The sequence below is a fragment of the Chelonoidis abingdonii genome, chromosome 2 (assembly GCF_003597395.2).
Source record: "Chelonoidis abingdonii isolate Lonesome George chromosome 2, CheloAbing_2.0, whole genome shotgun sequence".
Taxonomy (NCBI): Eukaryota; Metazoa; Chordata; order Testudines; family Testudinidae; genus Chelonoidis; species Chelonoidis abingdonii.
In genome coordinates, this window is record NC_133770.1 from 6,113,591 (window position 1) to 6,128,328 (window position 14,738).

Below are 14,738 nucleotides of genomic sequence, written 5' to 3' on the forward strand. Positions count from 1 at the left end.
CATCCTCCCCCAGCCTCTGTCCTCAGGGGCATTCCCCTCCCAGCCCCACTAGGGCCATGCACCCCCCCACCTAGCCCACCTTCTTCTTTGGGGCATGAGTACTAGCCCCCCTGCTCCTCCCAGCCCATCCCTCCCCACCCCAGGAATCTGGTCCCTCCCTTAAAGCAATTCTCCTGTAATTCAGAAACAAGCCCCAGCATAAAATACTCTGGCATTCCTGGACTCTTGAAAGGGATTCCTGCGTGGCAGATGGGAGCCTTAATCCTCAGTGACGGACAGAGCGGGCCCATCAGATTAACTCAGAAATGTGAGACTTTGCAGGCAGAGCGAGACTCCCCCCGGCCAGCAGCCGCACCATCCCAGGGCACCAGTCTACAGCCCCCCCCGGCCGCATGACAGCACATGGCATGGCCTGAGCATTAGTTTTACACATACAACGTCTCTGTTTACACTTTACGCCCAGCCCTGGAACAGGTGGGGGTCACAAACGAGACAAGCAATCGCCTCACTCAGGAACCACAGCCTAGTACCAGTGCCTGGTTCCTGGGAAGCAGCTCTGCCCCCTTACAGAGATGGAGGCAGAGAGAGAACTCCCTGCTGCTTGCAACAGCTCTCTGCCAAATCGCCCATCACAACGCTACCAATAGGCCATTTCCTCCGTGGCTGTCGCTGCTAGGGCCCCTGTAACAGCGCCACTTAGTGCCTTCTGCTGTAACGCATGAGAATCCTCCCCCACAGGTCCTGTGCTTGCTCCAAAGAGCCCAGATAGCAACAGGTGCCAAGTCGACTCAGAGCGATTGTTCTCCTCTCAAATCCTGAGCCTGGTGACGGGGCAGAGACCTACAGGCCTAGTGTCCTGCACACAGGCCCAGAGCCAGAACTCCTGAGTTGTACCCCCAGCTCCGACGACAATTGACTCTGTGACCTCCAGCAGGTGGCTGTCCAAGCTGGGAGCAGAGCACTGGCAGTTGGCTCTGGCTGGGACTGGCCAGGAGGGGTCTCCATTTGGATGGGCTCCCCAGGAGTCTGCAGCTGTCCTACTGTGTCACTTTTGCTGCCAAGAGCATCGCTGACCCACCAGTCACGTCCCACAGCTAACCCAGGTCTGGGGCCCCTTCTTGCTCACAGCTGGGTGCAATCGACCCATGTGCCTGCACGCCCCAGCTAACAGACCTGCGGCCTTGGCGTAGGCTGCATTGATGCCAGCGGCTTCGCTCTGTGATGTCCAGGCCTGGGACAGACGCTCAGTCGTTCCATCTCAGAAGCCTGGTGCCTTCAACTCCTGCCAGCCCATGGGCACGGCAGGTGTCCGGCCCCTTCCAGGATGGGGGCCCTGAGCGAGGCCCGGGCCTGTGCCAGGGGAGATTCTCTTGGCTCACAGCCACCTTGGCCATCAGCAAAGAGGCTGGCAGGGGAGTGGGCGAGCAAGGATCCAGGTGGAGCCCCTCAGGGCTTCCTGTGCTTCAGCTGCACCATGAGGCTGTTGATGGTCGCTGGACAGCAGCCATGGCCGTGTACAGCTCAGTTATCTCTGCTGCACGCAGGCCAACGCCCGCCCTTCTTGGGGGCTGGCTGGCTAATGCTGCAGCCCCAGGGCAAGCCTCCTCCACGTCGCCCACTGCCACACCGGCCGGGCACCCAGCTCCCTTGCTAGCCTTGGCATCAGACTGTCAGCCGAGCAACACAGCCCCTGGCCCTGTGAGCTGGGCAGAGTGTTCAGCCATGGCTGGGTTTGATCGGGCAGGCGACAGTGCCAGACCCCCGTTCATTCCCTCCCTGCATCATCTGTAGACAAAGGGGGGGCCGCTGCTCAGCCCCTTGAAGTCACTAGGAAGACTCCCATTGGCTTTGGATCACACCCCAGCAGCACAGATACCTCCGCGGCCTGTGGCCAACTTAATGGGCCGCTCTGTGGGGCTGGTGGAACCAAGCTGTTCCCAGCTTTAAGCATCAGGCCTGCGGGCACCTTCTCAGCTGTGGGCGGTTGCCGGATGCCTGTGCTGCCTTTGCAAACAACATGATCCTGCCTAGAGGTGTAATGTAACCCCTGGCGCCATGGGGCCCACTGGCTGTCCCCTCCACTATAACCTCCTGGAGCCTTAAACAACTGCTGCAGCCCCCCTGCCTCACCCCAGAGGTGGCTGCATTGCCACTCCAGTGAGTGCTCCCTGTGCAGTGTTGTAGGGAGCTGCTAAATAGCTGCCATGTCCCACCCCAGAGGTGGGTGCATTGCAGTGCTAGGTGAGGGTTTTGTTGAGTGTGTAAAGCAGTTCCAGGGGCTCTGGAAAGCTCTGTTCCTGTTGGCCTCAACAGCAGCCCTGGCTGACTCTCAAGGGAAGAGACTCGTCCAGTCGTGCCCTTCCCCCACCCATTGCCATTCAGTCTGGGATCCACTTTCCCAGCCTGGCTTCCATTAGCACCAGCTGCTCAGCATCTTTGCTTTGATCGGCCAGGCCGGGGCTGCAGGCACTTCCGCAGCAAGAGCTTACAGGCCCGTGCGTGGCACGCAAGGTGGCCGGCCAGGCCTGGCTCTGCGGGCTGGGCACCTGCACACTCCAGCGAGAGCCTGTGCCCTGGCAGAAAGGCAGGGGGGATGGGCCAGGAGGCAGGGTGGCCCAGTGGTTAGAGAAATGCGCTGCGGCTTGGGAGACCTGCTTCTAGCCCCCGGCCTAGCACCATAGGCTGACCTGCTGCACCCCTGGACAAGGCCCCGTCTCTGGCCCATTTTCCTTCCCCGGCCTTTATCTAGTTAGACAGGGAGCACTTCAGGGCAGGGCTGGGCTCTGCCTAGGTTCGGGACAGCGCCTAGCGCCGCCGGGCTCGCTGGGCTATTGGAATACACCCAATAACGTGCAGGGGCTGCAGTAGGCTCCACCCATCAGGGCACGAGCCCTGCGTGTTTTGTGGGGGGAGCCGCGAACAGTCCTGGGGAAGGGACCGTGGAGGACGCCCTTCCCCTGTGCTAGCCTACACTGCGTCTCCACTGCCGCAGCGCCACAGCCGGGCTTTCTGCAAGCCCCCCGCCCCCCCGCACGGCCCCTAGAGGGCACAGGGGCTTCTCTGCTGGCACTGTTGTACCCAGGGGTCAGGGCACAGGAGACACAGCACGCAGGCAATGCCCAGCCTCTGGGGCTGGGGGACTTAAACCCATTAGCATCCCTGCTGCCTTCACGTTCCACAGCCCCATGTGGGACTTGCCCTGAGAGCTTTCCCCGAGGCGCAGGGCCATTGGGACAGGAACTGGGGCAGCCGCATGGTCCACTGGAGCTGCTGCATCCCTCAGCGACACTCTTCTTCTGCTAGCCAGGGGCACAAACGCCCACCGGAGCTACCACCAGCTGCTGAGTGTGAATGGGCAGGCCAGCTTGAGTGAGGACGCGTCCCCAGGGGGAGCCTAGTCAGTGCACCCCTTAAACAATCCCCCGCCCCGCCCCACCACTGCCTTTGGTGTTTGGGTCAGCACCAGGGTTTGGATCCAGGCCCTTTACCTCCATGGCACCACGTGAGCTGACGGACTGACTCCATCAGCCAGCAGTAGTAGTAGGCTGTTATCCTCTAGGAACAGGTGCTATTGGACATAACTAGACTCCTGGGGCAGTTTAAGGCAGCAGAAGCCAGTGATCGCAGGTAGCTGGGGCACCGGGGGTGATCCTAGGGCCCCTGCGGCACCCTCCCATCAGGGACTCAAATGAGGGGGCTCTGGGGGCTTTCGCCACTGCTGAGCTCTTACCCTGTGGAAGCTGGGGACACAGTGAGGTGCTGATTAGGCCAGCTCAGCCCTTGGCCCCGTGCCTGCGAGGGTGGGGCCCCGTGCCCGCGAGGGTGGCACCCCGTCCCCCAGGCGCACCCAGCCGCCGGCCCTGCTCTGTCAGCCCAGTGTGCAGAAGTGGCTGGACCCGGGAATGCTGGCAGCCTCGCCAGGCAGGACGAAGGGCAAAGAGGGGTGGGGACCTGGGCAGTGGCCCCGTCTGCATCAGTCAGAGCAGTGCCTGTGCCAGGGAACTGCTGGCCTGGGAGCACCCTCAGCTCAGATGCCTGCCTGTACCCAGGGACACCCCTAGCAAGGATGGCAACCTGCACCCGGGGGAGGGGCCCTGGCCCCAACTGCACCCAAGGGAGGCCCCTGATGCCCACCTGGACTTGGGGAGGTACCTCTGACACCTGCCCTGCAGCCAGGGGAGGCCCCTGCCATGGCCCCACCTAGTGGTTATTACCACATGCCAGAGCTCGAGGGGCCCTCACAGGCAAATCTAAAGCCTAGCTCCCACGCGGGCGGGAGCCACCAGTGTGCTGAGGGCTGATGGGTGAGCCCGCGTGTGAGGCCCCTGTAGGGTGTGGTGGGGCAGAGGCTGGCCCACCAGGCTCCTACCTTTGGGACCCGAATCTGCAGCATCCCGGCCCGTTCCCAGCCGGCTGCACTGTAGCTGCCATGCAGTGGAGACGGCAGCACCAGGAGGGAGGCTGGCATGGAGCAGGGTGTTTGTTGGGGGGAGCTGCCCATGGGGCGTGGGCAGCCAGGGCTTGCTGCCCCCGTTCACACTCACAGGTGCCCCCAGTCAGCTCCTGCTGCACAGCTGGGATGGAGGGGGCTGCAGGGGCTGGGGAAGCAGCGTTTTCAGGCTGCCTGTGGGAGGTGCTGCTGGGCAGTGGGGTGCTGGCATCTGGGCAGCAATTACCATTAGAGCCCAGTGCAACCAGGCCAGGGACTAGTCTGCTCCTGCAACACCAGGCCCATGCCAGTAAACCCGAGCAGCTAGCCCCCCTGCCAGCGCCACCTAGAAAGGGGTGTGTGTGGTGGTGATGGCGGGGGGGGGCTTGCCAAAAGCTAAATGCTGGGCCTGTATGTACCAGCAACAGCACCTCAGCAAGGGCCATGTGGGTCACTGGCTCAGCTGCACCTCCAGGCTGTGCACCGTCCCATAGTGCTAAAGCGTTTCCATGGGTGGAGCCTGTCGCTGGGTGGCCTAACCCAGGGGAAGGTGGTGCTGTCATGTACAGGCTTCAGGGCTTAAACCAACCGCACCTATTCAGGGTCAGGAGGAAAAGTTCCCTGGAGACAGGTTATTCCATAACTGCCTCCTCCAGGGCTTCATAAACCTTTTCCTGAAGCATCTGCTGCTGGCCTAGCTGGGCCACTGGTCTGCTCCTCCTCACCCACTGCCCTGCCCAAAAGCCCAGCTCCCAAAGGCCACAGGTCAACTCATGGCGCCTTTAATGCAATTGTTTTGTAACACGTGAGCATTACACCCATGTCATCAGGCACGGCAGTGTCCCACACAACGAGCGGGCGAACAGTACAAACACGAGAGCAGGCAGAGACGTCAAGTACAACAAAAACTGTCCTAAACCAAAGAAGAAAAAGAAGCCGAGCGCGTAGATTACAGGTTAAAGCTGATGTGCGTTTATGTGCTACTTAGCCCTTCTCAAAGGTCCCATTAGCCCAGCCCTGCTGCAGCGGCACGTGTGGTAGGGATCCCCAAGAGCCTGCCCCCTCCCTGCCCCGCGTCTCCAAAGTATGATGCAGAGGTATTGAACCAGAAGAGCCCATTGCACGCCCAGCATGGATTGCAGCAGGGCTCTCACTAGGCAGTGAACCTAGGCGGACCTGTGGCCCCAGCATGGGGCAGCTACAGCTTGCGGTACAGCAGTCTGGCCCCAGCAGGCACTTAAAGTCACTAGCAGGAGCCAGGCTCTCACCGACTCAGTCAGCTTCTGGCCACGGGCTGAGCCCAGGAACCGAGGCTGGGATAGGCCAGCCACTGGGGAACTTGGTGAGCCTTTGGGGCCGTGGTTGTTCTGTCAGGCGGGTTCCATTCCCCGGTGAGGAGCAGCGCCACAGCTCCTCTCCCGCGGCGGTTCAGCACAGCTGGGTTCACGCAGCAACCGTGAGGGACAGAAACACTTTGCCAAGCACCGCAGACCTGGGGGGGGGGGGAAGGAGGGCAGTTTCATGCCTCCACTGCAGGACGGGGGGGGGAAAAGGTCTTATTGTAGGGGAGCCATTTGCGGAAACAGGGCTGAGCGCAGGCCTCCGTCAGCGATGGTAGATCTGCACCCAGCTGGCCCATTGGTGGAGGAGGGGGGCCCAGCTCGGTGCACGCATGGCGCTTGCGGCTGCGCCAGCTGGCCGGGCTGAGGATGCAGTGGTTGGTGCAAGGGGGCAGCTGGGACCCAGGGCGGCATGCGAAGCAGTGCAGCACGGGGCAATCCCAGCACACAGTTCGGTCCGGGGGCAGGCGGGCACGGCCAGCTCAGCAGGCATTCTGTGGGGCAGGGCACGAGGCACGATGCGGGCACCTTAGGGCAAATGCCAATCTACAACGGCCTGTGTCTGGTGCCAGGCTCAGCCAGCGCTTGCCAGCATCGGGGGCCTGAATCTCATGTGTGGATGTGGGTGGGGGGGCAGTAATCTCCTGCAGCACAGTCTGGGGGCAGCAGGGCCAAACAAGCAGCTGGCTGGTTCCCCCACCCCTGTTCCCCTCTCTGGCTGAAGAGGGGGGTGTTGCTTGGTCACTTGGAAGTCCCCCTATGCCAATCCCTGGCAGCAACTGGGCCCAAGGGCAAAGGGCCAAACTCCTGCAAGGGCTACAGGCAACGGCCATGAGTCCCCAGCCCTAGGGCTGCACCCTAAAGGATTCTGGGAACCGTCCTTAGTGAGCAAGCCCTAGGCATGGAGAGAGAGGATGGGAGGGGGGTGTTAGGGGACTGGCTGCAAGGAGTGGGGGGTCCAGTCTGAAAACCAACTCCTACCCGCAAACAAACCAGCCAGTGGGGAAGAGAAGCTGAGTCAGGGACTGTTCCTTGGAGCCAGGAGGGCGCCAGGTCAGTCCCTGCCTGGCACAGGCGTTTCTCTGTGCGTAGTAGAGGGGTGGGGGCAGACACAGTTTGGGGATGGTGCAGTTGGTTGTGGGGGGAGGTGCTGACTGGGGGGTGGTGCAGGGCCTGGGCTGGAGGGGTGACAGAGGAGGGTGGGGGCTAGAATGGGTTAGACAGCAGAGCCCTACGCCCGTGCCCGGTGATGTGTCCCTTCACCCCCTGGCCTGGCCTGGGGGCCGGAGTCCACCTGGGGAGGGCAAATGGCTTGGCCCTGGCAGGTCCGTAGGGCTGAGGGCTCTTCCAGAGGGGGCACAGGGAAGCGGAAAGCCCGTGATTAATCCCCATGGGTTATAATGGCCACGTGACGGAAGGAACCCACACAACGCGGCCAGCCGGGATCCCCAGACAGGGTGGGCATGGGGCCGGAGTCAAAGGGGCAGAGAACTCGTCCCCCCAGACACTCTTCCCTCTCCAGCAATGCCAGCCGCTCTCCCTGCCACCCGCTCACTTCAGGGGCTGGCTCTCTCCCAAGCCCATGGGCAAGCAGGGAGAGGACCCAGAGCGTTTGGCTCCAGAATCCCAGGTCTCGTCGCACCCGCAGTCCTGGTCAACGCCAGTAGGGACGGCACGTGGCGCCCACAGGCCCGGTCGCCGCCGGTAGGGATGGCACGTTGCGCCCGCAGGCCTGGTGCCGCCACTAGGGACGGCGCATTGCACCCACAGGCCTGATCGCCGTCAATTGGGGACAGCGTGTGGCACCCACAGGCCTGGTAGCCGCCAGTAGGAACAGTGCGTGGTGCCCGCAGGCCCAGTCACCACTGGTAGGGACGTCGCGTGGCACCCGTGGCCTGGTCGCTGCCGGTAGGGACGGCACGTGGCGCCTGCAGGCCCAGTCGCCGCCAGTAGGGACGGCGCGTAGCACCCATGGCCCAGTCGCCGCCGGTAGGGAGGGCGTTTGGCGCCTGCAGGCCCAGTCGCCGCCGGTAGGGATGTCGCGTGGCACCCGTGGCCTGGTCGCCGCCGGTAGGGACGGCACGTCGTGCCCACAGGCCTGGTTGCCGCCGGTAGGGACGGCACGTGGCGCCCACAGGCCCGGTCGCCGCCAGTAGGAGACGGTGGGCTCACGCGCCAGTCACACCATGGTGCTGCACCTTGTCCTGCCAAAGGCCGCTGCTCTGTGGCTTTTTTGTTTGTTTCGTTGCTTTTTTTTTTTTTTTTTTTTTTTTTAAGTTCCCGCTTATAATTAACAAAATTTGTTCCCCTCCCCGTTTCTTTTTTTGTTGCATTTAAAACTCCGTAGCGAGTCCTGTCTCGCGGGGTCACGTGCCCCGCTGGCTTGCCCCTGCCATTACACCACCGAGCTGGCCTCGTGGCCAGTTGAAGTTCTGCCAGCCACGCTGCCCGCTCGATCCAGCCAGGGCTGCGCACAGGGCCTCCAGCGTGGCCCCTCATTTGCAAGCCAGTCGGAGAAGGAGAGTGTGGGCGGGGGCTTCGCCCCGGCCGAAGGTTTGATGGCTTCTCTCTCATAGCCCAGCTGCTGGCATGGCAGCGCAGTCCTTGCCGTGGCTGGAGATCCCAGCAGCTGCTCACCTCCTCCTGCTTGTGGGGTGGCAGGAGCTCGTACAGCCGCCGCTGCCAAGTGTGATTGCTGTGAAGAGACAGCAGAAAGAAAGAGTCAGAGCGTGTTACCCTCATCCCTACACAAGCGCGCTGAAAGAGAAGCCACGCTCTCCTGTCAGTCACCGCCCGGCAGGTCACAGCACAACATGCCCTGGGGCTGGGGCTGATGGGCTAAGCTGAGCATACTTGGCTACGAGACCCCCCCCCCCGCCCCCCCGGTGCTAGAGGCAGCGGTCCTGGTGATTCAGTGTGTACGCCGCCTCTTGAGTCACCCTGCATGCCAAAGGGGGCCACGTCTCTTAGCTGAATCACAAAACAGAGCCTGTCCCCCAGTCGGCATTAAAGGCGCCTCTCCCGGAGTGCTTTAGGACACAACAGGGACACGCGCCCTGCTGCTCTGGTGCTGGGCCGGGGCTGGTCACAAAATGGCCGTTCTCAGTGTGTTGGTGGCATAGTTTAAGTGTGCATCGCAAACATTCGCCCTGTAGTTTCGGGAGGGAGGGGGTACATGGTGTTCTCCACTCCCTGGCCTAAGCTGCTGGGCAGCATTTCCGGGGGCTGTTTAACGGATCCCCCCCAGCTTTGTAATAAACGTGGTACCGAATAGAACGTGCTCAATGTTTCGAGCTGGACTGTTTTAGAGGGTTTTTTTGTATCCCTTTGCCTGTGAGCTCAGGTGTCTTTGCTCCGATGGGCTCGGGTTCCATTTAGGCACCAAAATGAGTGGCTGGGTTTTCAAAAGCACACATGGCCACAAACCCGAATATCCTTGCCCCGCCCCCTGTCCCGCCCCTTCCCCGAGACTCCTCCCAACCCACCCCATTCCCCCTCTCCCTCTCCCTCGTCGCTCACTCTCTCACACCCTCATTCACTTTCACCGGGCTGGGGCAGGAGGATGGAGTGTGGGACAGGATGAGGGCTACAGCTGAGGGTGCAGGCTCTGGGGTGGGGATGAGGGGTTTGGGGTGCAAGAGGGGGCTCCAGGCTGGGGCAGGGAGTTGGGGTGCAGGAGGGGGTTCGGGGTGTGGACTCTAGGAGGGAGTTTGGGTGTGGGATGGGGCTCAGGGCTGGGGCAGGGGGTTGAGGTGCAGGAGGGGGTGAGGGGTGTGGGCTCTGGCCAGGTGGCACTTACCTCGGGTGGCTCCTAGCGACTAGCATGTCCAGCTGCTAGGCTCAGGAGCAGCCAGGCAGCTCTGCGCGCTGCCCCTGCCTGCAGGCACTGCCCCCGCAACTCCCATTGGTCAGCATCCCTGCCAATGGGAGCTGTGAAGATGAGGCTTGCGGTGGGGGCAGCGCGCAGATACCCCCTGACTGCCCCTGCCCCTAGGAGCTGGTCATGCCGTCCGCTTCTGGGAGCCACGCGGAACCAGGGCAGGCAAGGAGCCTGCCTTAGCCCTGCAGCACCACTGACTGGACTATTAACGGCCTATTGAAATCTCCCAGATTGCTTTCAATAACCACCGGGAGATCAAGACCGATCCCGGTAGACTCCTGGCCAATCCAGGAAGGTTGGCAACCGTAGGCCACTGGGTCCAACTGTGTGCAGGGCAGCGGGAAACATGCATTAAAATGACCCCACACACATGGGCAGGCATTTAAGGTTTAACTGCACAGAGGCTTCCGGGGCTAGCAGCAAGCGTGGGGCATTCTAATGGGAAGCTGGACACTGACCCTTTCCAGTGGAGGAAAGCTGCCATTTCTAGCCTCCTAGAAGTGCAAGATACCAGCCCTTACACCTGTCATTGGTCCAGGCTTGATATCGGCCAGCCAAGGCCTCCTGCAGACATCGTTCGGGATGGGGAAGGACCCCACAGTCTGGGAGAAAGCAGGAAACATTTCGCAGGTGAGCTGCTTACTGCTGGTGGCCAATTTATAACTATTTGTTCTTGTGCCCGCACTGGTGCTTAATTTAACTAACCATAATAGGTGTGGTTTCCCTTTAAGGAACTAGGACCCGCTCCTGCCACATGTCAGATGTCAGAGCACTGAGCATCTCCTGCTGCGGCAGGCTGGCTGGAACAGGTCCCTAGGGTGAGAAAGCCAGAGAGGCTGCAATCTTTAGCTGCTGGGGGGCGGGAGGGCGGTCCGAAAAGAACCACTCGAACCCATTATCCACCCAGACAAGCACCAGGCCTGGGTCCATTCCTGGTCCGGGTCCCTGTATTCATCCCACAGTGCCCCCTCTGGCTGACTTATGCAGCAGCGCCAGCCAGTGCCTACTTTGTCATCCTCACCTGGAGAGATGGTGGCCCCAGACTCAGGATCTACAGTGGGAGGGGACCCCCAGGGGACCCATAAGGGCATCTATCAGGCAGCCCACTTTGCCACAGCAGCCACCCCACCTGCAATGGCATGGTCCCAGCCTCCCTCATGGGCGGACTGTAGATCAAATGCTGCCTCTGTTCTTTGCTCCCCAGGGGATATTTTCAGCTGTGGGGGACCCAGAAATTGCTACAGCCCAGACTTCCTGGGGGGACCTGGAAACGGGTCCATCATACTCCCTGGGGGACATAGAAACCACCAATACCCATATCCCTTGGGGAACATAGAAACCACCAATACCCATATCCCTGGGGGACACAGAAACCACCAATGACCACATCCCTGGGGGGACATAGAAACCACGAATACCCATATCCCTGGGGAAACACAGAAACAGCCAACACTCCTTGGGGGACCCCAGAAACCGACAAGGCCCCTAGCCTCATGGGACTGGAAGCTACCAAGAACTCCTGTGCGGGGAAGAGGCACCCTCCCTGGGGTGGGGTGGGATGTGAGGCCCAGCTGAGGCAGCGGTTGAGACACCCTTACCCTTGTTGAGCGGGTGGTGCTCCTGCAGGCTGTGCGTGTCGAGGAAGACACCGCTGTCACTGTGCAGCTTCTCGCCCTCGGGGGAGGCCCCCAGCTCCCCAGCCCTGGCTTTGGCCAGCTGCTTCTTCTGCTTGCAGGTGTTCCAGCTGCAGTGGGGGAAGGGGGAGAGCGGCTGGGCTCAGTAACGTGCTAGCAGTGGGAGGGGGGATCCTTGTACGTACACATGCCCCCTTCACACCTCCAGAGTTTAGCAGCATCTCAGCTTGAGCGCCTGCACTTGAAGGACCCCGTTGAAACACCTGGCTCCTCCCCACCGACCCCGCCGACTGCAGGGTTTGAGCTGGCCCAGCCCCGCACACGGTGCCTCGGCAGGGAAGGGCTTTTGGGCTCAGCCGCGCTTTCTCTGCGGGCTCCCAAATACCAGGATAATCCCCCCGCCCGGTCCCCTGCAAACCCCTGGCACAAATGGCTCAGCTGGGGCTGGCTGCTGGAGAAACGTCAAGCTGACTGGGGCAGAGATGGGGGTCCTCCTGCCATCTCTGTCTCTCTGCCCCTAGCCAGCCTCTGGCTTCCCTCCTCCTCCCTCACTCCATCCCTTTCTCCAGTGCCGCCCCCATCCTCCCTGCCTATGCATGGAGGAGCCCAGTTTGCAAACAGCTTCATGCACCTTGCACCCTTTGCTCCCGTCCCCAGCCAGAGAGCTGGGGCAAATGCCTATGGCTAGTGCTAGTCCTGTAGCGCCGGTCTGTGCACGGGAGCATGTGTCTAGTGCAACAGGGAAAGCACTGGTGAAAGGTCTCATAGGGCACGAAGAGGCCGCACAGGGTCCGGTCCTGGGACTCGGGACATCTGGGTTCTATCCCTGCCTCCATCTTGTGTGTGTTTAAGCCCTACTCTCTCGCGGGCAGGGCTGTCTCTGACGATGTGTGTATGGCCCTCCCAGTAGCGCCTAGGGCTGATGGCCGGGATCTGGGCCCCACTGTGCCAGGTGCTGTACACGCAGGACAAAAAGACGCCCCCCTGCCCCATAGGGCTCAGAATCGAACCAGGGCCCCACACTCGGCTGGAACCAGATACTGCTATGCTACAGACACCGTAGGCAGCCAGGGCCTGATCCTGGGAGGTGCTGCCCGACCCCTGCCCTCCCGGTTGGCATTAGCAGGAGGTCAGACATTCAGCAGCTCCCAGGACTGGCCCCCAGCAAGTGACCACATAGAGGAGAACAGGGGGTGCAAGGCAGCGGGCAGCAAGGGGGGGAATATATCTAGGCAGAAGAGGCCTCGCAAGAGGTGGAGAGGTGACTGTGAGAAGTGTACAGGCCTGATCTGTACATGCCCTTAGCCTGACGCTGTTTGAGGCAGGGACCGTGTGTTGGGTCTGTGTTTGTACAGCACCTGGCACTATGCGGTCCCGGCCCAGGCATGGGGCCTTACATATACACTGCTCCGGCTGAGTGCAGCATCGGGACGTGGCCCTCGGTGCTCAAGTGACTTGCCCAAGGTCACCCAGAGACTGGAGCAGAGCCGGGAATCGGACTCGGAGCTGCTGTGTCCCAGCCCAGTGCTTTAGCTGCCGAATGCCGGCAGAGCCACAGTCCTCTGTGGGCTGCCCAGCAAATATAATCAGTGCAAATAGCCACCGGCCCCAGCACTCACAGCAGGATCTGCAGGTCTGTGCTCTATGATCTATATGGGAGGAGGAGGGACGGGGTCTATGATCTATATGGGAGGAGGAGGGACGGGGTCTACGATCTATATGGCAAGAGGAGGGACGGGGGGTCTATGATCTATATGGCAAGAGGAGGGACGGGGGGTCTATGATCTATATGGCAGGAGGAGGGACAGGGTCTACGATCTATATGGCAGAAGGAGGGACGGGGGGTCTACGATCTATATGGGAGGAGGAGGGACCCGCTCAGCTCTGGAGTCTCTCAATGTGAGTGGAATATAAAGAATGTAAACAAGCGGGAAGAGGAGCAGGGCGGCTCGAACACCAGGGAGGGAAATAAATCCCCAAACACAGGCAGAAAGAGCGGGGGGGGGGGGCAAGGGGGGAGGGTTGGCTTTGCACTTCCCAATAGAGCAGCCAGCAGTTTGAAATCCTTTCAGCAGGGTTCCCATTAATCTACCGCCCGCTCCTCCGGTCTCCCCAGCAGAGCCTGGGTACAGAGGGAGAGAAGAATCTAATCTGGCCCCCCAAACAAAGTTTAATCCTATTCAGCCACTGGGCCCCTGCAGCGCGCCTGATGCAGTGGGGGACACTGTCCCTTCTGTGGGCCGGCCCTGCCCCGAAGGGAATAACGACGCTCCGCCTGTCCTGTGCCCCAGCTGAACACCTGTGCGCCCAGCAGGCGGGACACGGGGGCCGGAGGGCAAATCTCTCCCTCCAGAATGGGCTGCAACTGAGTCATCCCTGGCTCTGCTGCACCCCAAATGGACTTGGCCCACTGGCCTCAATGCAGCTGCACCCAGGATCCACTTGGCACACTGAGTCCAGCCAAACCATCCTAATACTTTGTGCCTTCCAAATGCCTTACAAACACCCCCTTGTTCATCACTGCGCTCCGCCTGCCCCCTGCACAGTAGGAGGTCCCTCCAGATCCCAGCCAGGGAAAGCAAGGCAGAGAAGGGCTAAGGGACACGCCCAAGGTCACAGAGGCAGTCAGTGTCAGAGCTGGATTAGAAAGCCAGGAGTTTCCAGCTCCCAGTCCTGTGCTGAGCCCCTAGACATTAATCTTTCTCCTCCTTCCTGCTGTAGGACAAGCCCTGACCTTGGCTGGATGTCCCTCCTATTGCTGTAAAGTATCAGAGGGGTAGCTGTGTTAGTCTGGATCTGTAAAAGCAGCAAAGAGTCCTGTGGCACTTTATAGACTAACAGACGTTTTGGAGCATGAGCGTTTGTGGGTGAATACCCACTTCGTGGGATGCACCTATTGCTTTCATACAGTGTGTTTTTTCAAAGCCCAGGGAGCTCACTTGTGAAGGGGAAGCATGGTCAAGCGCTTAGCTCACAGGTCTGAGAGTCAGGACTCCTGAGTTCTCCTCCTGGCTGTGCCACTGACTTGCTGCATGACCTGGGACTAGTCACGTCACCTCTCTGTGCCTCGGTTTCCCATCTGTGACATGGGGATAATGATATTTCTCTGCTTCTTGGGAGTGAGTGGGAGCCCTCGTGCACTGGTGAGAGGAGCACTCACATGCAAAGCGCAGGAGGAGATGAATGTCCACACCACGAGGGATGGGCAAAGTGGGACAGATCCCAGTGCTCACAGAAACGGGCCTAAGCCGTGGACTTTGGATCCAAAACTGAACTTTCCCAGAGTTTCAGGGGGTTCACTGTTCTGGTTCCGGCCCGTTATAGTGCTAGGGTCAGATGGGAATGTCCCCAGAGCTCAGGGTTTGGAGCTGGCGTCCTGGTCTGGGTCCAGGTCCGGTAGGACCCAAAGGGCTTTGCCAGGCACCAACGGGGTACGACAGGCGACAGGTCCCCCT

At 60.9% G+C, this 14,738-nt stretch overlaps 1 protein-coding gene across 1 annotated transcript in view; it reads right to left on the reverse strand.

Annotated features, from left to right (window-relative positions):
• Window positions 1–8,164: 8,164 nt before the first annotated feature.
• Window positions 8,165–14,738, reverse strand: part of LOC116819136 (tumor necrosis factor receptor superfamily member 16-like) — a 56,143-nt gene continuing 49,569 nt past the window's right edge. The window contains exons 5-7 of the mRNA XM_032770616.2: window positions 11,248–11,393; window positions 10,657–10,700; window positions 8,165–8,464 (exon numbers count right to left, since the gene is read on the reverse strand). Of these exons, the coding sequence (XP_032626507.1) occupies window positions 8,165–8,464; window positions 10,657–10,700; window positions 11,248–11,393 (490 nt within the window). The remainder of the gene's footprint in view (window positions 8,465–10,656; window positions 10,701–11,247; window positions 11,394–14,738) is intronic.